The sequence below is a fragment of the Lepidochelys kempii genome, chromosome 13 (genome assembly GCF_965140265.1).
Source record: "Lepidochelys kempii isolate rLepKem1 chromosome 13, rLepKem1.hap2, whole genome shotgun sequence".
In the NCBI taxonomy this organism is placed as follows: domain Eukaryota; kingdom Metazoa; phylum Chordata; order Testudines; family Cheloniidae; genus Lepidochelys; species Lepidochelys kempii.
In genome coordinates, this window is record NC_133268.1 from 31,780,917 (window position 1) to 31,803,812 (window position 22,896).

A 22,896-nucleotide genomic window follows, 5' to 3' on the forward strand; every position below is an offset into this window, starting at 1 on the left:
AAGGGTTACACTTAAAACATAAAAATTGACTTCTGCCAAGTCTACCTGAGGGGCTTGCCATTTGCCTTTTAATAGGGCCTCCAGTACTGCTAAAGTTTCCTCTTCTTGGAGTTTGAATGTCTTCCACAAGGCTGCAAGGTCACTTCTCTGACTAGCAGCTTCAGGCTCTTCACATTTTCGATCAATATATGCCCTTTTCTTTTCTCCCGCGGTGTACACACTGACAAGCCACGTAGTGTGCAGAAACTGCACAGTTGCAGCGCTGTTTAAAAAACAACAACAACAAAACCCACACACCCCGACGAGAGGCGTACAGCTTTCTGAGACGGGGCTAGAGTGCCACGGTGCCAGTGTAGGCACCCTGGTCGACTACAGCGCTGTGACTGGCCTCCGGGAGGTGTCCCACAATGCCTGTTCTCACCTCTCTGGTCATCAGTTTGAACTCTACTGTCCTGCCCTCTGGTGACCAACCGTGAGCCGCACCCCTTAAATTCCTTGGGAATTTTGGAAGTCCCCTTCCAGTTTGCTCAGAGATGCGTGCAGTGGTCTCAGCACATCTTTCCAAGTGACCATGCCTGCTCCACGCATCAGGGGATCCCCCATTTGGAGTAATGCCGAGCTGCTGGACCTCATCAGCATTTGGGGAGAGGAGGCTGTGCAGTCCCGGCTGCGTTCCAGCCTTAGGAATTATGATACCTATGGACAGATTTCATGATGCATGACAGAATGTGTCCTGGTCATGGCCCCTCTGCAGTGCAGGGTCAAAGTGAAGGAGCTGCAGAACGCCTACCACAAGACACGGGAGGCAAACCACCACTCTGGTGCTGTGCCCATGAGCTGACGGTTCTACAAAGAGCTGGACGCGATACTCGGTGTCTGGTACCACTGACAGCCTGGCCATTGGCCACCTCCACTGTGAAGGCCACTGTGGATACTGTGGTGGCTTACATGCCAGTCGAGAGTGGACCGAGCCAAGAGGAGGAAATCTCGGATGAGGACGTGGAGGGTGAGGGCGACCCAGAGGCACAGGACGACTTGGAGGTCAGAGATGCATGCACCCAGGAGCTCTTTACCCCAGAGGAGGCTAGCCAGTCACAGCTGTTGGAGCTTGGCGAAGCACAAACAGGAGAGGAGGCCCCTGGTAAGTGGCTTTGATTTTGGAAATCGCTGAAGAGAGTAGAAACAGGCTTGCATCTGTATGATGTGCATACCACCACATGCCTAGTCTGAGCGGCGGAACAGGGTGTTGATCGATTCCCTCACTTCACGGAAATCTGCCTCAGATCTCCACAAAACTCTCATGGAGATACTGGGCAATCTGCTGCTGCAGGTTCTTTAGCGAGCTGCGTTGTATCTTGCCCCATTAAAGGTAACTTTCCCACACCACTCTGCCATCACTGAAGTGGGGTAGGGGAAACCATTGTTGCACACAGATGAGCTGCATAAGGGCCAGGGCGGAAGCCACAGTCTTGGAGAAGACCCTCCCTTGATTCCCTGCTCACTTTCAGCCGTGAGATACTTTCCATAATGGACACAGCCTGTGGAAAATGTGGGGACGATAATGATTATCAGGCCCCCCCATAGTGCTGGCTCTCCCCAACTGCCCAGTACAGTCCTGAAACACTGATTCCCCTGCCCCTGCGGTTACTCACCATTTTGGAGGTCTTGTGGCTCATGTGCACTTGCCTGGGGTCAGCCAGTTAGTGACAGGTATGTGAATAGTGGCTGTGTTTTAAATCACTGAATCAGTGTTTGTGTTGCAAACAATACTGCTTCTGTAAAATGTGCATTTTGGCTCCACAGAGATGAGCTTGAGAGCCCAGCCTCCCTCTTTGTTAGCACTGGCTGAACAGAATTAGAAAGCAGTCATGAAGAACTAAAGAGGACTTTCTGTGTGATGTCATGATGCACTTCATGGCCGAAAAGCAAGAACTGAAGGAGTGGCGGGACAGCGAGAAGAGGGACCAAAAGGAGAATGCAGCGCGCCGGAACAAAGCCACAGAGCGGCTCTTGAAAGTTATGACGCGCCAAGCGGACACGCTCCAGTGCTACTAGCATTGCAAACCGAGCAGCAACGTGCCCGCCCTCCCCTGCAGCCGCTGTCGCAAAATTCATTCCCGTTCGCCCCCTAGACTCCACCAACACACTCTCATCAACCTCCTGGCTCCAGTCTGTACCCGTGGCATTCCACTCCTCCCCGTCACAGTCCAGCCCTGCGGACTCCCAGTACCCACTGCACGCAACACCCGTCCCTCTGCAGTGTAGCCCTGCTGAAGTACAGAACCCGCTGCACTGCACTCCAAAGGACAAGGTTGGATATGATCCCTGGACATACACAAATCTTTAACCATCCCGGGACCCCGCCTCCTCCTGGGACCCTCCCTTCCCCCATCCTCCACAGGGCTGATGTGTTTTTTTGTTTGTCTCTCTCCTCCAGTTGTTGTTTTTTAATAAAAGAATCATTTTGGTTTGAAAGCCATCGTTATTCCAGGAATTGAAAGTAAACAGAGCCCTGCAGAGCAACAGGCAATTTTCTTAAACCTTTATAGTGCATCGTCTCTGAGCATTACAAGCACTGCACTCCGGAGCATAGCAACACATATTAATGGATTTCAGCTTCAGATTGCTGCCTCAAGGCATCCCTGATCCTTATGGCCCCACGCTGCACCCCTCTAATAGCCCTGGTCTCTGGCTGTTCAAATTCAGCCTCCAGGCACTGAGCTTCAGCATTCCAGCCCTAAGTGAAGCTTTCACCCTTCCCTTCATAAATATTATGGAGCGTACAGCACGCTGCTATAAGCATAGGAATATTGTCATCAGCAAGGTCCAGCCTCTCCAAAAGGCAGTGCCAGCAGGCTTTTAAGCGGCCAAAAGCACACTCAACAGTTCTTCTGCACTTGCTCAGCTTGTTGAGACACTCCTTGCTGCTGTCAAGGTAGCCCGTGTATGGCTTCATAAGCCACGGCATTAAGGGGTTAGGCAGGGTCTCCCAGGATCACAATGGGCATTTTGACACTACTGTGGCTCTCTTGGGTAATGCTGATCGCTAATTTGGCTCCTGAACCACTGAGGTCTGAGTATCACTGCTTTACACTTCTCCTTTCCATTGATGCCCAAGTAGCTTTGCTAATCCATTCTTCCCTTTTAGATTTTGTTATTAGAACTGCCTTTGCACTTTCTTGATAGCACTCGTTGATGTTTTCTTATTGAATATCAGTGTGAGGAGTAGGATGCTGGTAAAAATATTCAGCTTCCTTGTGGAAACCTGTTATCTTCTGTCTGCTTTCTTGTCGGTGTCAGAGAGAGAAACTGGTGTGTGCCAGATTGATTTGGTGGGTTTCAGCAGCCCATCCCTGACTGGCGTAGCCAATCTCCCTGGAGCTGTAGAGTGGAGAATGTCCGGCAGTTTGTTATACAGGGGAGCAGCTCTGGGAAGGGTAGTGTGTGGGTGTCTGGAGTCAGGGGGCAGTGCCAAGGGGCATGGGTGGTGTCTGGGTATACGTCTGCAATGGTGGGGCAGTTTGGAGGATGGTGTCTGCAATGGTGGGGCAGCTCTGTGGAGGTGGGCATGGGCAGCAGTTACTGAAGGCCAGGGCAGGCTAAGCCTCCCTTGACACAGGCCGTGGCCCCACCGCTCATGTTCCCCCAGGAGGCCCGGCCCTGCCCTCCTCCCCGCTCTAAAATCATAGAGCTAGAAGGGATCTTGAGAGGTCATCTAGTCCAGTCCCCTACGCGCATGGCAAGACTAAGTACTCTACCCTGAAGCCAGCCCAGCATGGGCTCAGCTCCATGCTGGTGGCCTTGGGGCTCCTCTAGTCACAGGGTGGGAGGGAGGGCCAGCAGACTAGCCTCCCCAAAGGGGGGTTCATTCACCACCCATGGCGGTGCAGGGATGTAACAGAGTCACACTCACCTCTCACGAGCACCCCCTGGCTAAGTGCACGTGTCTGCACTCTCTCTCTACCTGTTTGTGGTGTGTCTTCAGCGACTCAGCCCTCCAGCCAAGATTCACACACTCTGTCTGTGTGATAAAAGCAAACCAAACCGCTTCCGGGGTATAAGCCCCACAGGGGGCCTATTTCAGCACTCTCTAAGGTCCTTCTATCTGCAGCCCTGTCCTGGAGCTCACTTTTCATAGAATCATAGAATATCAGGGTTGGAAGGGACCTCAGGAGGTCATCTAGTCCAACCCCCTGCTCGAAGCAGGACCAATTCCCAGTTAAATCATCCCAGCCAGGGCTTTGTCAAGCCTGACCTTAAAAACCTCTAAGGAAGGAGATTCTACCACCTCCCTAGGTAACGCATTCCAGTGTTTCACCACCCTCTTAGTGAAAAAGTTTTTCCTAATATCCAATCTAAACCTCCCCCACTGCAACTTGAGACCATTACTCCTCGTTCTGTCATCTGCTACCATTGAGAACAGTCTAGAGCCATCCTCTTTGGAACCCCCTTTCAGGTAGTTGAAAGCAGCTATCAAATCCCCCCTCATTCTTCTCTTCTGCAGGCTAAACAAGCCCAGCTCCCTCAGCCTCTCCTCATAACTCATGTGTTCCAGACCCCTAATCATTTTTGTTGCCCTTCGCTGGACTCTCTCCAATTTATCCACATCCTTCTTGAAGTGTGGGGCCCAAAACTGGACACAGTACTCCAGATGAGGCCTCACCAATGTCGAATAGAGGGGAACGATCACGTCCCTCGATCTGCTCGCTATGCCCCTACTTATACATCCCAAAATGCCATTGGCCTTCTTGGCAACAAGGGCACACTGCTGACTCATATCCAGCTTCTCGTCCACTGTCACCCCTAGGTCCTTTTCCGCAGAACTGCTGCCTAGCCATTCGGTCCCTAGTCTGTAGCTGTGCATTGGGTTCTTCCGTCCTAAGTGCAGGACCCTGCACTTATCCTTATTGAACCTCATCAGATTTCTTTTGGCCCAATCCTCCAATTTGTCTAGGTCTTTCTGTATCCTATCCCTCCCCTCCAGCGTATCTACCACTCCTCCCAGTTTAGTATCATCCGCAAATTTGCTGAGAGTGCAATCCACACCATCCTCCAGATCATTTATGAAGATATTGAACAAAACCGGCCCCAGGACCGACCCTTGGGGCACTCCACTTGATACCGGCTGCCAACTAGACATGGAGCCATTGATCACTACCCGTTGAGCCCGACAATCTAGCCAGCTTTCTACCCACCTTATAGTGCATTCATCCAGCCCATACTTCCTTAACTTGCTGACAAGAATACTGTGGGAGACCGTGTCAAAAGCTTTGCTAAAGTCTAGAAACAATACATCCACTGCTTTCCCTTCATCCACAGAACCAGTAATCTCATCATAAAAGGCGATTAGATTAATCAGGCATGACCTTCCCTTGGTGAATCCATGCTGGCTGTTCCTGATCACTTTCCTCTCATGCAAGTGCTTCAGGATTGATTCTTTAAGGACCTGCTCCATGATTTTTCCAGGGACTGAGGTGAGGCTGACTGGCCTTTTCAATCAGTCCAGCAGGGCCTATCACAGTACCCTGATCCAAACGGTCTCTCAGCCCCTTCTGGGCTCTCTCAAGTTGTCTCTGCTCTTTAAGCAGTCCCAGCCCTGGTGTGGGGCCATGTCCCCCAGGGCTCTCTCCTTGGAGACTCTTCACCTCTCTGGGCCTTTCTAGTCCCAGCTCTTCAGCTGGAGCTCTAAAAGAGATCAGTTCCCCTTCTAGGGTGTAACAAAGTCCAGGCCACTTTCCCACTGGCTGGTGGCAGGGACCCAGGCCTGCCCTCTACTCCAGTCCCAGCCCAGGGACCCTATACATAGCAGCCATCCACCATGTCCCTTTAAATACACTGCATTGCTGCTACAATCCCCTGGGCCACCCCCATGGCTCCAGCCCAGTCTTCACCCTTACCTCCGGGCTCTGTCTGGGTGGAGTCCTAGGAGCCAGCCCAGAGCCATCCACACTCCTCCACCTCTGGCACCGCAGCTCTACTTATACTAGCCTGCTGGGCCCTGATTGGCTGCTTCCTGCACAGCTGGTCTAGGCAGCACAGAGGACCTCTCTACTTCCCTTTTCTGGGGCGGGGTGTGGCAGAGCCACCAGGCCTCCAGAAGGGGGCTTCAGGGCCTAGTCCACCCCATCACAGGGTGTCTGGGTTGGAGGGGGCAATGCCACAGTGTGTGGGGATGAATGTGTCTGGGATGGGGGGGTGGGGGGTTCTGGGATGAAGGGCAGGTCTGGGCAGGGTTAGGGTTGCCAGGTGTCTGGTTTTCGACTGGAATGCCTGGTCAAAAAGGGACCCTGGCGGCTCCAGTAAGCACCGCTGACTGGGCCATTAAAAGTCTGGTTGGTGGCGCAGGCAGGCTCCCTATGCGGCTCTGCACGGCTCCCAGAAAGCTGCCAGAATGGGGCAGCTCCGGAGTGTGATGGGAGGTATCAGGGGTAGCTCTGTGTGTGTGGGATGTGTCTGGGAAGGGATGGGATGTGGAGGCAGCCTGGGGTTGCGTGTGTGTGTCTGAGATGGGTGGCTGGTGTGGGCAGCTCCTGGGTGTGTGTGTGTGGGGGGGGTGGATGGGGGTTCTGGGAAGGGAAAGCTCTTGGTTGTGTGTGTGTGTCTGATGGGATGGGGGGCAGTTCTGGGGAGGAGGGCATGTGTCTGGGATGGGCTGGGAAGCAGCTCCAGGATATATATGAGAGAGAGAGAGAGAGAGAGAATGTGTGCGGACGCGCAGGGTGGCAGCTTTGGGGTGAGGCTAGGCTGGGCAGGGGGATAGCTCCTAGGTGGGGCTGGGCCAGGATATCTGCTCTTGTGTGTTTGTTGCTCTCCCTGCATGAAGCAGCTGCCTTGGCCACTTCCTCCCAGGCTTGCGTGTTCTCAGCAGTTCCCCTTCCTGGAGCCGGACGTTCCACTCCTGCTGGCCAGTCCTTATCACCCACCCGCAGCACCCTGCATATGCCCTTCAGGATGCCGGAGCTCATCTCCATCCAAGACTTCATCTCCCAGACTCTGGAGGATCTGAGCTCCCCAACCACCTCCTCCTTCACCAGCCACATGGGCAAGTGCCGAGGCACCGTCTGCAGCCTGGAGGAGGTGAGGGGGCTGGGGAGGTTCTGCAGCCCACAGGCTAGAGCCGGGGAGGGGGTGCAACGGTGGACAAAGTCCCGCTTCCCTCCTCTCTCCTGCCTTGGAGCACAAACAGCTGGTGGGGTTTGCCAGGGCTCGGCTGATTGCTGCACTTTGCCTGCTGCTGTCTCCAGCCATCTCTCACCTCCCCACCCTTCAGATCTTGACTTCCTCTTCTACAACCTGCTTGTGCCTGCCTGCTGCTTCCCCATTCAGTTTTTCCATTGTGAGGCCTGAACCGAATGTCCTGGCCCCACGGAGTCACTGAGAAAGTTGCTGTGGAATAAGGATTAGCAGCCTGCCCTGGGTCCAACTCTGCCCAGACTAATGGATACAATTAAAGTTGGATTCAGGGAAGCAGTAATTTGAAGGAAGATTAGACCAGAGTCATTACAGGGAGGTATTTGCACCACTGTAGTAAAGGCTGTAACTTACTATTTAACAGACAAGTTTTCTAAGAGCTTTTCTTCACCACAGATGTAGAACCTTAGAATTATAGGGTTAAAATGGATTGCAAGGGTCATCTAGTCCAAGGGTTCACACAACAAAATTTTTAGTGACCTCAGAGTGTGGCCACCAACTCTTGCTAGTGGCTGCGCTGACAATTTTTCCTAAAATACTTAATTAACTTTCAGGAAAACAAATAAATATGTGCATATACATGTCCAAACCATTGTCATTTATTTATATAGGATTTTTTTCAGACTCAGTAATGAAAATAATGTACAGTTGTCTCTATTCTTTACTGGACCTAAACAGAATAGAAACACAAATAAGGTGCTTTGCATGTTCTTGTCTTTTTGTTGGTGTCGCTTCTTTTGCTTTTTTTAAACTTGCTAGATGGTAAGTCTGCTGCTGTGAAAAGTGATATTTGTAGGTTTGTTAATATCACTTTTCACAGCAGATTTACTCAGCCCCGGCAAGCCCTGGGACAAATTAAGCCCTGGATGGGGAGGTAGGCAGGGAAGCCGTGGGGCCCAGGGACAATGGCGTGGGTGGTGAGCCTGGGACCAGAGCCAGCTACTGCGTGGATGGAGCCCAAAGCCCTGTGGCCAAAGCCTCCCCTACCCTGCCCCGGGAAAGTGGGGAATTCATCAGCTCCTGCACCTTGCTGGAGGGGGGCAGGGCCCATCACCACTGGTGCCCCTAGGAGAGAGGCCACTGCTCCCCCCCTGCCCAATCACAGCCCAGGAGGCTGTAGCCCCAAGAAAAGCCCCTGGTGACCAATGCAGCCATGGTAACTGCATTTGAGAAATGTTGAATTCTAGTCTAACCTCCTGCAAAGATTCAGGATCTGTTGCATCTAGACCATCCAACACAGAATCACAGATGTAAGCCTCCTTTTGTAAACCTCCAGCGAAGGAGATTCCACAACCTCCCCAGGTGTCTGTTCCATTGTCCGACTGTTCTCACAGGTAGGAAGTTTTTCCTGAGATTCAGTCTAAATCTGCTGAGCTGTAGTTTGAACCCACTGTCTCTTGTCCTGCCCTCTGTGGCAAGGGAGAACAACTTTTCTCCATCTTTTTATGACAGCCTTTCAAGTATTTGAAGACCGCTATCATATTCCCCTTTAATCTCCTCTTTTCCAAACTAGCAGTCAGCCTTTGCTCATATGGCTGCATTCCACCCCTTTGATCATCTTTGGCGCTCTCCTCTGGATTCTTTCTAGTTCCTCTTCATCCTTTTTATACATTAGTGACCAAAACTGGACACAGTGCTCCAGCTGAGGCCAATCAGCGCTGAGCAGAACAGAACCACCACCTCCTGTGATTTGCATGCTATGCCTCTGTTAATGGAACCCAAAATTGTATTTGTGGACTCAGGTTGAAGTTGTGAGCCACCACAACTCCCAGATCCTTCTCAGCAGTGCTGCTGCCAAGCCAGTTTTCCCCCCATTCTGTATTTGTGCATTTGGTTTTTCTTCCCTAAGTGATGAAGTGAAGTGATGAAGTGAGCTGTAGCTCATGAAAGCTCATGCTCAAATAAATTGGTTAGTCTCTAAGGTGCCACAAGTCCTCCTTTTCTTTTTGCGAATACAGACTAACACGGCTGCTACTCTGAAACCTTCCCTAAGTAGATATTCACCCACAAAAGCTTATGCTCCAATAAGTCTGTCTATAAGGTGCCACAGGACTCTTTGCCACTTTTACAGTTCCGGACTAACACGGCTACCCCTCTGATACTTGACACCTTACATTTATCTTTGCTGAATTTCACTTTTGTTGTCTATAGCCCAGTTCTCCAATTATCAAGATCCCTCTGAATCTTAGCTCTATCCTCCAAAGCATTGGCAACCCCCCCATGTTGTGGCACCTGCCGATTTGAGCAGGGGGCTCTCTAGTCCTCTCATTGAGGCCACCTGCATAGCCATGTATTTACTTCCCCACTTTGACACTCCCTACCCTGGCCTTTTCCTTCAAAAGGGAGGATGGACGAGACCACCACTTTCACCCCAAGCTCTTTTATCCTTCTTCCCAGAGCCATGTAGGGTTGCCAACTTTCGAATTGCACAAAACCAAACACCCTTGCCCTACCCCTTCCTGAGGCCCCACCCCTTCTCTGAGGCCCTGCCCCCACTCACTCCATTCCCCCTCCCTAGGGTGACCAGATATCCCGATTTTATAGGGACAGTCCCAATATTTGAGGCTTTGTCTTCTATGGGTGCCTATTACCCCCCACCCTGGTATTGATTTTTCACACTTGCTCTCTGGTCACCCTTCCCCTCCCCCCATGGCTCACTCTCCCCTACCCTCACTCACTTTCACTGGGCTGGGGTGTGGGAGGGGATGAGGGCTCCAGTTGGGGACATGGGCTCTGGAGTGGAGTCAGGGATGTGGGGTTTGGGCTGCGGCTGGGGGCTCTGGGGTGCAGGAGGGGGCTTAGGGTTGGGGCAGGCAGTTCAGGTGTGGGAAGGGGGTGCGGGCTTTGGGAGGATGTTTGGGTGCAGGATGGGGCGTGGCTGGGGGTGGGGGCTCTGGGGTGGAGCCAGGAACGAGGGGTTTGGGGTGCAGGAAGGGGGTCTGGGCTGGAGCTGAGGGATTTAGACTGCAGGAGCAGGCTCCGGGCTGGGGCAGGGGGGTTGGGTGCAGGAGGGGGTGTCGGCTCTGGGGTGCAGCTGGGGGATAAAGGGTTTGGGGTGCAAGATGGGGCTCAGGGGCTGGGACAGGGTGTTGGGGTAAGGGCTTCAGGAGGGAGTTTGGGTGCAGAAGGGGGCTCAGGGCTGGGGTTCAGGAGGGGGTGTGTGGTATGGGCACTGGGAGGGAGTTTGGATGCAGAAGGGGTTCCGACCTGGGGCAGGGGGTTGGGAGGAGGTTCAGGGTGCAGGCTCTGGCCAGGCGGTGCTTACCTCAGGTGGCTCCCAGTCCACAGTGCAACGGGGCTAAGGCAGGCTCCCTGCCTGCCCTGGCTCTGCGTGGGTCCCAGAAGCAGCCGGCATGTCCAGCTTCTAGGCACAGGGGTGGCCAGGTGGCTCTGGCAGTGCCCGCACCTGTGCCTGTAGGTGCCCCCCCCCAGCTCCCATTGGCCACAGATCCCAGCCTATGAGAGCTGTGGAGACCATGCTCAGTGCAGGGGCAGTGTGTAAAGCTTCCCTGATTGCCCCTGCACCTAGTGGCTGCAGGGACACGCTGGCCTCTTCCAGGATCCACATGGAGCCAGGGCAGGCAGGGAGCCTGCCTTAGGCCCGCTGCACCGCTGACCGGACTTTTAGAGCCCGATCAGCGGTACCGTCTGGAGCTGCCAGGGTCCCTTTTTGACCAGGCGTTCCAGTCAAGAACCAGATGCCTGGCAACCCTAGAGGTACGTAATCTGCAGTGATCTACTCAAGGTCATTCTTGGCAGTATTGCTGGTGCCTATGTGGATAGGTAGGAAGGAGCAGTGGTCCAAGGACTTGGAGTCTCGACAGACTCTGTCACAGCCTGAACTCTAGCTCCAGGCAAGCAGCACACACTTTTTGGGATTCCCAGTCTGGGTGGTAGATAGATAACTCTGTCTCCCTTAGGAGGGAGTCCCCAACCACCACCACCTGCCTCCTCCTCTTGGGAGTGGTGGTCATGGAAATCCCATGCCTAGGACAATGTATCCCATGGCTTTGGGTCAACGAGGTCTCCTTCTGACTCCTTCCTCAGATGGGCCTAAAAGTAGTCGCTTACCTTGATCTGTGCTGGGGTATATTGGTTCTCCTCCTCCTTCTGGAAGTCACATGCTGATAACTTTCTTCCTTGTTCTTCAGTCCCCTCTACACTGCCCTGTCTGATTCTTCAGCATGCTATGCCCGCAGTACCAAATCCTGACTTCTATCCAGGACATCTACATTTTCTCTGATGCAATGTGCACGCAGGGTCATTACTTGGGTCTCTACTCCTTTAACCTTTTCTTCCAGCATGGGGACCAGCTTGCACTTTGTACAGACAAAGTCACTTCTAAGCTCCAGGACAAAGACAAACATGGCACATCCCATGCAAGTCACAACAGCTAATACTATCCATATTTCCTACCTTGTAGTGTGAGGTATCAAGAGTCTCTTCAGATGCTGTAATTGCTGTCTGCAGAAGCCTGAAAGGCAAAACTGTGTGTGGGCTTTCCCCCTAGGCAAACTCCCTCTGTTTGCTTCTTCTCTTTTCACTGCAAGTCAAGTGGGGCCCCAAGCTTGAGTCCTGTTCACACACATGCAAAACACTTGAGCATGGTGGTGCTGGTAACTGGACTTGGCTGGCCTGTCCAGGGCCAAAGACTACGGTCCAAGTTGGGCCTTGATTACACTTACAGCACTGCAGACTCAGCGCTTAGTGAAGTTGCTGCCTAGGACGGGAGGGCTTTGCCCATTGGCACAGGTACTCCACCTCTCAGAGGGGGAGATGTGTTGACAGGAGAAGCCCTCCCACAGACACAGTGCTGTTCACATCGGGAGTTCAGACAGTAGAACTGCGTCGGTCCGGGGTGTTTTGCACCCCCCTGAGCAAAGTAGTTATAATGTCGTACGTTCGTAGCCCAGACCAGGGTTTACACACAAGGCAGCAGCAGCAAATACAATCATTCTGTACAGCTCCCATGGTATTCGGCAGTGAGGCTGCTCTCACTCAAGCTCAGCTAACTCCAGAGGAAATCACTTATGTGAGTTAACACTACAGTAAAGACACAGTCTTGGTGCTCAGAAACCCATATGCTTAGATGGTTTCGCTTGAAAGTTGCTGTGCCCCAGGGGTGGAATCTGAGATTGGAGGTAGTTTGAGGCAGGGGTTCTCCAGATACTCCCCCCAAAATAATGGGTCATCAATATTTTACTGTTTTTATTACTTTTTGTGCACACTTGGCACTCAGAGGATAGCTCTGATCCTCCTCAGATTCGCATCACCCACTGGGGTTTGATCTCAGAGGTACCCACTGGCCCTTTGGCGAAACAGACGCTATTCACTGTAAAAGTTGGCTCTACAACGTGACTCAAACATTGACACGTGCAGCAGGACTGAGCCGGTGCTGCAAGCCAGCATGTTTGACAGCCTAATATTAGAGTGAGTGGGTGGCTCAAGGGGCCATGCTCTGGCTGTTGACCCTGAACATCCCCTACGTATTGCGAGTTTGAGTCCTGCCTTGGGCACATTAGTTGCTCTTGCCTGTATTCCTTCTGGAAGGCTTGTTCTCTTCCTGGTTTAAGAGCGGATATTTCAAAGTTCTCTGAACAGATTCAGATGCTACTTTAGAAGAATTGTCAAGGAAAGTAGCATTAATTAAATAGAAGGAAGACGAAACCGTATTATGGTAATATAATCACACCACTTCCTTCCCAACAATTTCCTGACTAAGGGGGCTGATTATAACCAAAGAAAAGCAAGCAGCTGCAACATTGCATCAATGTCAGCAGGATCAAGGGGGTGTTGCTGAGCAACGGGAAATGAACCCATAATAGACAGCTGTATTCTAAGGACTGGTGTAAGGTCAAATGCTGTGTCAGGATAGTGCCATCAGTCAAAACCATAACTTATATTTTTCATGAAAAACAAACAGAAAACAAATTTCAGCTTTCTACAACAATTCACTGACACAAACCCAGGAATCATACGTCTCTATTTCACCATCAAAGTGCTGTAGTTCCCATGACCTTCCCCCACAGAGTAAGCCTCTTTGGCTTCAGTGCTTCCTGGGACCCCAACTTCTGCAGTCAGCAGTGACTCTCAGCCAGTGTTGTAAAACAGAAAGGTTTTTAGTCACCTGGAACACAGGATAGAACAGTTCTTTGTTAGCTGTAACTTTCTGGTTTCTGTGCTAAGTACATCTTGGTCAGGCCCAGAGCCTTGGCTTTCTCCCCAGAGACACAAACCAGGAGAGGATCCCGCTTCCAGCAGCCCATCCTCAGTCATGTCCATTTGCTCCTCCTCTGCCGTTGTTATCTTTCCCGGGCAAAAACCTGGCCTCCACCTCAACTCTTTGTTCTCTAACACATTGCAACTGGCTGGCTTCTTACAGAGGTGCCCCCCCCCACCACCATCAGTTGCCTAGGTTACAAAGCATCTGGCCATTGTCTGGGTCCAGGCAGCCAGGCGATAATCATACCTGGTCCTCTGTGTCTCTACAAATATTAAGCCACCTTTCCCTCCACCTAGGTAAACATGCAGCACATGCAGAAAACTGAGGAGAACACAGTATTCATACAAAACATTAAGAAAATCCCCACGTTGTCACAAAGGCATAAATTTTTAAAGAGGAGTAATTAACCATTGGAACTATTTACAAAGGGTCACGGTGGATTCTCCAGCAAATTACAAATTTTCAGTCAAGATTGGATGTTTTTCTACAAGATCTGCTCTAGGAATTATTGTGGGGGGAAGAGCCTTGGCCTGTGTTATACAAAAGTCAGACTAGATGATCACAGTGATCTGGCCTTGGAATCTATTAATCAAATCTGCCAATGTCTGTGCCCAGCACAGCTCCAAATAGCACTTATCATCCTGTCTGGTGGCCCCCCACAGTGCTTTGGGCAGCACCACTTAATCAAGGAATACAGAAGCTGACAGAGGGGTAAGGGACAGGGATCTCACTGGGGGACTCCGCAGGGCAGGGATCAGAGAGGGCAGAGGTAGTTTTTCGCATGTGAATCCCTATAGGATTTAAATAGTGCCCTTTAAGATGCTGAGCTTGGCACTGAAATACTGACCAGCACTCCTACTTGCTGTGCATGCTTTGAGTGGAGGTCTGCAGCCCTGTGTTCCTGTATAGGCATCATTCTATCTTATGGTCTCTGTAACGGCACCTCCCGCTGGTTGCTCCAGGAATTACCTCTTTTCAGCTGTGGAGCACCCTCCGCACACCGTGTCTCACTCATTGTCTGCTCTGCTGGTTTGGGACCCGCGTTGCTCCCCACTCAGCGGCGTCCTCTTCAGGACACTGCCCTTGGCAGTGTCCGCTACTTATTTCTCACCCCCCTTCCAGGGGTCACAGCAATTCTTTGGCTTGCACCCACCACAGGGGCTAACCACAACCTGAAGTTTAGCCCCTCACTTCAGGGGCAATTTGCAGTCTGTATTGGCCATGCTCCTCTATGACCAGGTGCAGTGCAAGGGGGGGACCCAGGCCCACCAACTACTCTGGGTCCTGACCCAGGGACTCTCTAGCAGCAACCTCTCTGCCCTCCTTCTCTCCCCTTGTCTGCCTATCATCCCTGGGCCACTTCCCCTTGGCCCTTACACCTTCTTGGCCCTTTCTGGCAGGGGCCTACAGCCTAGCAGGTAACAGGCCAGAGCTCACCCTCCGCTCCCCTGAACCTGCCCAGCACTGCTCTAGCAAAGGTGCTATCCCTAGGAGTCCGTCCTCCTCCCTGCTTATCAGGGAGAGACTCTCCCCTGCTCTGCAGGGCAGCTCCTTAGATCTGGGCTGCCCCAGCAGCTGCCTCCTGTTTGGCTCCTAACAAGCCTCGCCCCTAATTAGCAGCAGGTTTCCACAGCCTCCCTGGCTGCTTCTGCCCCAAACCCTGCTGGAGTGAGTCACCTGCACCACTACAGTCTCCCCTGAGCTCATTCTCACATCAGTCCCCTTACCCTTTTCCAGTGGTACTGACCTTGCTTATTAGCACGGGACATGGTGTAATTTCCTTGTGTTGCTTCATTCTCAACTGTCACTCCTTGTAGCTCCATCCAAAGCCAGAATCTCTCATTTAAAACAGAGCTGCTAGGTCAGGAAATTGTGGTTATGGAAAATGTTGTTTACTGCTGAGCCCAGGCCTAGGTCTCTGCAGTCATTAAGGAAAAAAAGGTAACTAGAAAACCAGTGGGGTTATGCCCCTCTGTGCTGCTTTATGGTACATCAGGAGGAGGGCCTGGAAGTGCTGGTTTTTGCTTTAACATGATTTTTACAGCTTGTTTTTACCTTAGAAAGGTCAGGAAGGCGACCACTAGCTAGTCTCTCCTGGTTTTGCTGGGGGCTTCTCAGTGCCAGGGTGGTAGGGTGGGAAGGCTCAGTAATGTGGCCATTGGGCTTAATGGAAATGTGCATTTTTTAATATATGCATCTTGCACTCTAGAGCACATTTAAAAATTGAAATACAATGGTGAGAAGGTTGGAGCTGGGGGGCGGGGGAGAGTTGCAGAGATGGTGCTTGACATGAAGCATAAGTTATTAAAATAACATCCACTCTCCAGATTCATAGATTTCAAGGCCCAAAGGGACCACTGTGATCATCTAGTCCGACTTCGTATATAACACAGGCCAGAGAACAACCCCAGAATAATTCCTAGAGTACATCTTGTAGAAAAACATCCAATCTGGATTTAAAAATTCTCAGTGATGGAGAATCTACCACAGTCCTTGGTAAATTAGTCCAGTGGTTAATTACTCTCTCTGTCAAAAAAGTACATCTTATTTCCAGTCTGAATGTGATTAGCTTCAACTTCCAGCCATTGGATGGTGTTATATCTTTCTCTGCTAGATTGAAGAGCCCATTATTAAATATTTGTTCTCCATCTAGGTACTGATAGAATGTAATCAAGTCACTCCTTAACCTTCTCTTTGTTAGACTCAAAGAGCTCAATCTATTTAGTCTATCACCGTAAGGCAGGTTTTCTAATTCTTTACTCATTTTCATGGCTCTTCTGTGAACCCCGTCCAATTTTTCAACATCCTTCTTGAACTGTGGGCACCAGAACTGGACCCAATATTCTAGCAACAGTTGCAGCGGTGCCAAATACAGAAGTAAAATAACCTCACTAGACTACTACTTGAGATTCCCCTCTTTATACATCCCAGGATGTCATTAGCCCTTTTGGCCACAGTGTCTCACTGGGAATGCAAGCTCAGCTGATTTTCCACCACACCCCCCAAATCTCTATCCTGGGAAGCAGTGACTCTGCAAGAGTCCCCCATCCTATAAGTATGGCCTATGTTCTTTGTTCCCAGATGTATACATTTACACTTAGCTGTACAAAAAACATCGTCCAGCTGAGTGCTTTACAAGCACAACCCTTAGGTCAGTATCATAGTCCCTGTTTTACAAGTGGGGGGAAACTGAGGCAGACAGCGGGAAGTGGCTTGCCCAAGGTCACACTGGGCATCTGTGTATAGAACTTCAAACAATGTGTGTTACGAACTTGCATTTAGCTGTAGGTATATCTAGGAACAAAGAATGCTGGCTGCACATACAAGCTGGAGACTGTATTCTGAATAGGATTTGCAGTCATGGCAGAAAACAACCAGACAGGAGCTCCCTGTGCGACACTTTGTACCAGAAGGCAAATGTGATCCTTGGCTATATAGATGTAGGAATATTGAGTGGGAGTTGGGAGGTGATGTTATCTCTCTACAGAGTGATGGTCAGACAGTTCGTGGATACAGCATCCAGTTCTGGTGCCCGCACTTTAAACAGGATATTGAAAAATGGGAACAGTTGTGGAGAAGAGCTACAAGAATGATTTAGGGGCTGGAAACGCTGGCTTACAGTGAGATATGAAAGGAGCTCAGTCTGTCTAGTTTCTTGAAGAGAAAGTTAAGCAGAAACCTGACCAGGTCCATCAGTACCTACCCAAGCACAAGTCTGACTGCTCTTTAATCCGGCAGACAATGCAGAAAAAAATCCAGTGGCTGGAAAGTGAAGTTTGACCATTTAAAATTGAAAATAAGGTGCACATTTTGAACAGAGAGGTGATTAACCACTGGAGCAATCTACCATGGGATGGCTCTCTACAATGTATGCACTAGGGGAAAGTTCTCTGGCCTGTGCTCTGGAGGAGGTCAGATTAGATGATCACAATGGTCCCTTCTGGCCTTAATATCTAGGAATCTGAAGGCAGAGTCTGAGGCAGGCATAAGTGATCTGAGAAACAGCCAGAGCCTCCCCACCCTTTCTACCTTGGCATTGAGGGCATGTTCTCCAAAGTATCAAGGGAGACAACTTCTCTGGAACCAAGGGTGATAACAAGTAGCCCCAGGAATTGTTGGTACAAACAAGGGCATTGGAGGGGGGTGGGTCTGTGAGATGGTGCAAGTGTTGTGGTTTGGGTCTCGTGGCTTCACAGTGCAGGACCCTGCCCTGTGAGAATACTGCATCTCATAAGAACACAAGAATGGCCATATTGGGTCAGACCAATAGTCCACACAGCCTAGTATCTTGTCTTCTGACAGTGGCTGGTGCCAGATGCTTCAGAGGGCATGAGCAAAACAGAACAGCATAGTTCTCAAGTGATCCAGTCCCAGCTTCTGGCACTCAAAGGTTTAGAGACACCCAGAGCATAGGGTTGTGTCTCTGACCAGCTTGGCTAATAGCCCCTGATGGACATATCTCAGTCTTTCTTTTTAACCCAGTTATACTTTTGGCCTTCACAACATCCCCTGGCAACAAGTTCCACAGGTTGATTGTTTCATATGAAGTACTTTCTTTATGTTAGTTTAAACTTGCTGCCTATTAATTTCATTGGGTGACACCCTCCCCAGTTTGTGTGTTATGTGAAGGGGTAAATAACACTTTCTCCACACCATTCCTGATTTTATAGACCTCTGTCAAATCCCTCCTCAGTTGTTTCTTTTCTAAGATGAACAGCCCCAGACTTTCTAATCTCTCCTCATATGGAAGCTGTTTTGTACTCATAATGATTTTTGTAGCCCTTCTCTGTACTTTTTTCAATTCTAATATATCTCTTTTGAGATGGGGCGAACGCATCTGCACCCAGTATTCAAGGTGTGTGTGTACCATGAATTCATATCATGGCATTATGATATGTTCTGTTTTCTTATCTATCCCTTTCCTAATGGTTCCTAACATCTGGTTAGCTTTTTTGACTGCCGCTGCACTTTGAGCAGATGTTTTCAGAGAACTATCCACCATGACTCCAAGATCTCTTTCTTGAGTGGTAACAGCTAATTTAGATCCCCTCATTTTGTGTGAATAGTTGGGATCATGTTTTCCAATGTGCATTACTTTGCACTTATCAACATTAAATTTCATCTGCCATTTTGTTGCCCAGTCACCCAGTTTTGTGAGATCCTTTTGTAACTCTTCACAGTCAGATTTGGACTTAACTCTTTTGAGTAATATTGTATAGTCTGCAAACTTTGCCACCTCACTGTTTACCCCTTTTTCCAGATCATTTATGAATATGTTGAACAGCACTGGTTCCAGTACAGAACCCTGGGGGACCCTGCTATTTACCTCTCTACACTGTGAAAACTGGCCATTTATCCCTACCCTTTGTTTCCTGTCTTTTAACCAGTTACTGATCCAGGAGAGGACCTTCCCTCTTATCCCATGACTGCTTACTTAACTTAAAAGCCTTCAGTGAGGGATCTTGTCTAAGGCTTCTGACAGTCCACATACACTATATCCACTGGATCACCCTAGTCCACTCAAATAAATTTGAATAGAATTCTCTGAAAATTACTTTTTTTTGTGGGCCTTCCTTGATGCCAAGGAAGTTGGTGATGGCACAAGTGTCCAGGGGGAATCGCTGTGCTGCCTGGCTTCAAGCTGTTTCACCCCAAGAATGGTAAATTTGGCCTCTTCCCTAAGGAAGACTCTCAGGCTTCTGCATGAGCCCAAGGAATGAGGAGTAAATTTGTGTGCCTTTCCCAGAGGGAGTGACTGTCACTGCATGAGAATGGGTCAGAACTATTGTGACGAGGTGTCACCCCCGGGGTGCAGTCTGAGAGCTAGGGGAACCGCTGCGCCCCTCTAACCAGCCTGCTGGGTCATCCCTTCTCACCCTACTTTGTTGGTGATTTAGCATCTCCAGGCCCTGCTACCACCCAACACAACAGCAGGTGGCGCCACACACCCAAATAAGCTACCTGAGTGCTTACCTAAGCCACTCACAGACAGGCAAGAGACAACAGCCAATTTCCCAGCTTCCCAGGCTCGCACCCCGCACTGGAGTATAAACCCAAAATTATATCATTTTGCATTGCACAGGGGTCTGTACAATGTAAGCTCATAAATAGTTCACCCCTCTCTCAATGTGGAGAGGAGAATACACACTTGTGTTAACCAAGCTGAGATTTTCCCTTGAAACTTCACTTAAAGGCACACTGGTTTAGATTAAAACATAAAACAAGTTTATTAACTACCGAAAGGTAGTTTTAAGTTATTATAAGTGATAGCAAACAGATTAAAGTAGATTACTTAGTAAATAAACAAAACCGCAAACTAAGCCTAAAATACTAGAAAGATTGGATATGAATTAGCAATCTCTCCCCATGGCTGAAGATACAAGCAGGCTGGCAGATTCTCAAGGAACAAGCTGCACTTGCTTTGCAGCTTGGGCTCCCCACCCCATTTCCAAGTCCTTGTCTTTCAGAGCTTCTCTCAGGTGTTGAGATGTGGGGGAGTGAAAAACAATAGATGATGTCACTCCCGGCTTTATATAGCTTTTCCAGATGGCGAGAACCCTTTGTTTCAAACTTGGTTCCGAGACCAGTTTGTGAAAAAATACAGCTACCCAAAATGGAGATCAGTGTCATGTGATCTGGTCACATGCCCTAGTATACATTGTGTTAGAGGGCTTTCCCTTCACCCTCTCCCCTGATTCTTGTCACGCAGACAGAAAGCAGAAGACCAGAAGTCCAAAGTGCAGGATTATTGGGATTATTCGGATTATTTTCCAGCAAGCCTGTGTCCCAAAACTCTGATGCCGCAGAGCCTTGTTTCCCAGTGTTCCCTCTCCCCCTCCTCAGCAGGCATAATTATATCTGAAATGCACATCCACAGTCCCACCCCTTATAACTTAGCATCCAGTTTTGGGTCTGGGGTCTTCGTCTCAACTCTTTTGTAACCCATGGGAGGGGTAAGGAGTGAGGTTGTCCTACAGTCAGGGACAGGCATTTCTTTGGTCTTTTAGTGTTTTATACCTTCCCCCCAATTGCCCTTTGCCCCTCCCGATGGTTGCTTAACTTTGCCTTGAGATAGGGGTTGAGGCAATCTTAAAGTGTCTTGAGATAGGGGTTGAGGCAATCTTAAAGTGTGCATTCAAGTAACACGTTAACCGCTCTTATCTGTTTCCATTGTACTAACAAACCCATCTGACTAGGCAGAAGCAATATACATAGTCTTTTGTTCTTTGTTTACACATATTAGTATAAGATATAAGAGTATCAAAAAGTCAAACCCAAAATTCTATCCCAGGCTAACAGACTAACAGACAGTCATAGCAGCTGTTACTCATAGGCTGTCTCCAGTGTTCTCAGGAAGGCTCACCAGGTGGGGGATAAGCTTCTCCTAAGGCCTGTTGTTTCCTCTGATGGCCCATTAACTTGAACAGACCCTTCCCAAACAGCTATCTAGACTGGAAGCATCTTACCTACAGATGATGTCACTCAGGTGTAACTACATTTGCAATACAGCTACATAGTCAATATTCATAACTTTAGATACAAAAATGATACATACATACAAATAAGATAATCGTAGTCGGCAAATCCTAACTTTTACAATGACACCACACATGATATTTTTCTTAGGTACTGTCATCCTGACCTTATCTTTTAGGAGGGGTCGGTGTGTTCCTGTTATCCCGGGGGAATGTTTTTGTACCATCCCTGATATCGGGATGTGTTTGTGGGAGTACTCTGTTCCTAGCACTTCTTAGGAATGTGTATTTCTGTAATATCAGCCCTGTTCTTGCCAGATTCTATGAGCAGGTCCTGCCTCATACCAGGTCTCTGATACAAGGGCTTATGTCTCAGGCTTTCTTCCTACATTCCCCTGCTTTTTGTCTTTTTATGGGGAGGATGTTTACCCATTGTCCTGGAAAAGCATAATGCATGGACTGAAGATGGCCCAGTGGGCTAAACACTGTTATGTGGCCACCTTACATCTTCCTACTACAGACAGAAGGTGTAAATTTTTAACAGTCAGGGTAATTAGCCATTGAGTCCATTTACCAAGGATCCTGGTGGATTCTCCATCACTGACCATTTTTAAATCAAGACTTAATGGTTTTCTAACAGATCTGCTTGAGGAATTATTTTGGGTGGGTCTCTGGCCTGTGTTCTACAGTCCTATTAATTAGTCATTAAACATGGAACAGCATCACTTTCCCCCCATGCTATACAGTTCAGTGTCAGGTAGGAAAGGCATCAGATGGTGGCTACAGCACTATTGGATCCCCTACCAGGACAGTTGGGTGAAGGCAAGAAAAATCAAGCTCCTGCAATAGTCTCTTTAGTCTCGCACATTGCGAGTGAGTGGGACTCTCCTGGGGGGGGGGGGGATTAATTTTACAATTGTGTTTAGAATCTCTCCCTGGTGAGGTGAAGGGTATTTGAATCACACATTCCATCTCCCACATTCAAACTGTTGCACCTCCTGGCCTTCTCCTGGTGCCTGCTTGGGCCTTGCAATGAAAATAAGCAAGTGAGCAAAGGATGGGGAGAGCGAGCGACAGAGGGAGGGGGGATGGAGTGAACAGGGGCAGGGCCTCAGGGAAGGGGTGGGGCAAGGGTGTTTAGTTTCCTGCTATTAGAAAGTTGGCAACCCTACTCCCTGCCCTCTGTGGGGACTGGCCTGGGGCCCACTACACCCCCCTAGATGTTCCTCCACACACCCTATGGGGGTGTGCCCCACAATCTGGAGATCTGTGCTATAGATTTTGTAGATAGCCTTCAATTACACTGTGTGCAGCTGGAGCACCTTGGTCTCAAACAGCGGAAGCATTCGCCTTTTCTTTCTTAGGGCTAGTCTGTGATGGCGAACGGTGCCTTATTGCTTCCTCCAAAGGCAGTAGGCCTGCCTCAGGGCCCAGACCCCGCACGGGTGAGCTCTTCAGGCCTGTCCTTAGTGCAGTGGGGCCCTGGCCAGGCTGGACTCTCAGAGCTCTCTCAAGGGAGTAGTTCGTTACAAGTATCATAAAGAATAAAAGATCTCAGTCTGGCCCTAAGATACCCATGAGAGATGGGAAGCGGACCCTGAGAAGCAGATAGGGGGCCAGGAAACAGAGGAGTCTCTTTCCAGCCCTCTTGCCTGCCACAGGTCCTCCACCTGTCAGCTGCACTGCAGCCAACCCCATAAGTGTAAAAATCATGAGACTGGTCCCAAATCATTGGTTTTTTCACCTGATTTCTGCTTTGTGAACTGCCTGACCCCTTGGGTCTGTGTGAGACGGTCACAGGTGTGACCCGCCCCCACCATGTGTGTGTGAGACGGTCACAGGTGTGACCCGCCCCCACCATGTGTGTGTGAGACGGTCACAGGTGTGACCCGCCCCCACCATGTGTGTGTGAGACGGTCACAGGTGTGACCCGCCCCCACCATGTGTGTGTGAGATGGTCACAGGTGTGACCCGCCCCCACCATGTGTGTGTGAGATGGTCACAGGT

At 49.9% G+C, this 22,896-nt stretch overlaps 1 protein-coding gene across 1 annotated transcript in view; it reads left to right on the forward strand.

Moving 5' to 3' along the window:
- The first annotated feature begins 6,929 nt into the window (after positions 1-6,929).
- LOC140897406 (arf-GAP with SH3 domain, ANK repeat and PH domain-containing protein 1-like) overlaps positions 6,930-22,896 on the forward strand; it is a 119,044-nt gene continuing 103,077 nt past the window's right edge. The window contains exon 1 of the mRNA XM_073310052.1: positions 6,930-7,077. Coding sequence (XP_073166153.1) covers positions 6,940-7,077 — 138 coding nt within the window. The 5' untranslated portion in view covers positions 6,930-6,939. The remainder of the gene's footprint in view (positions 7,078-22,896) is intronic.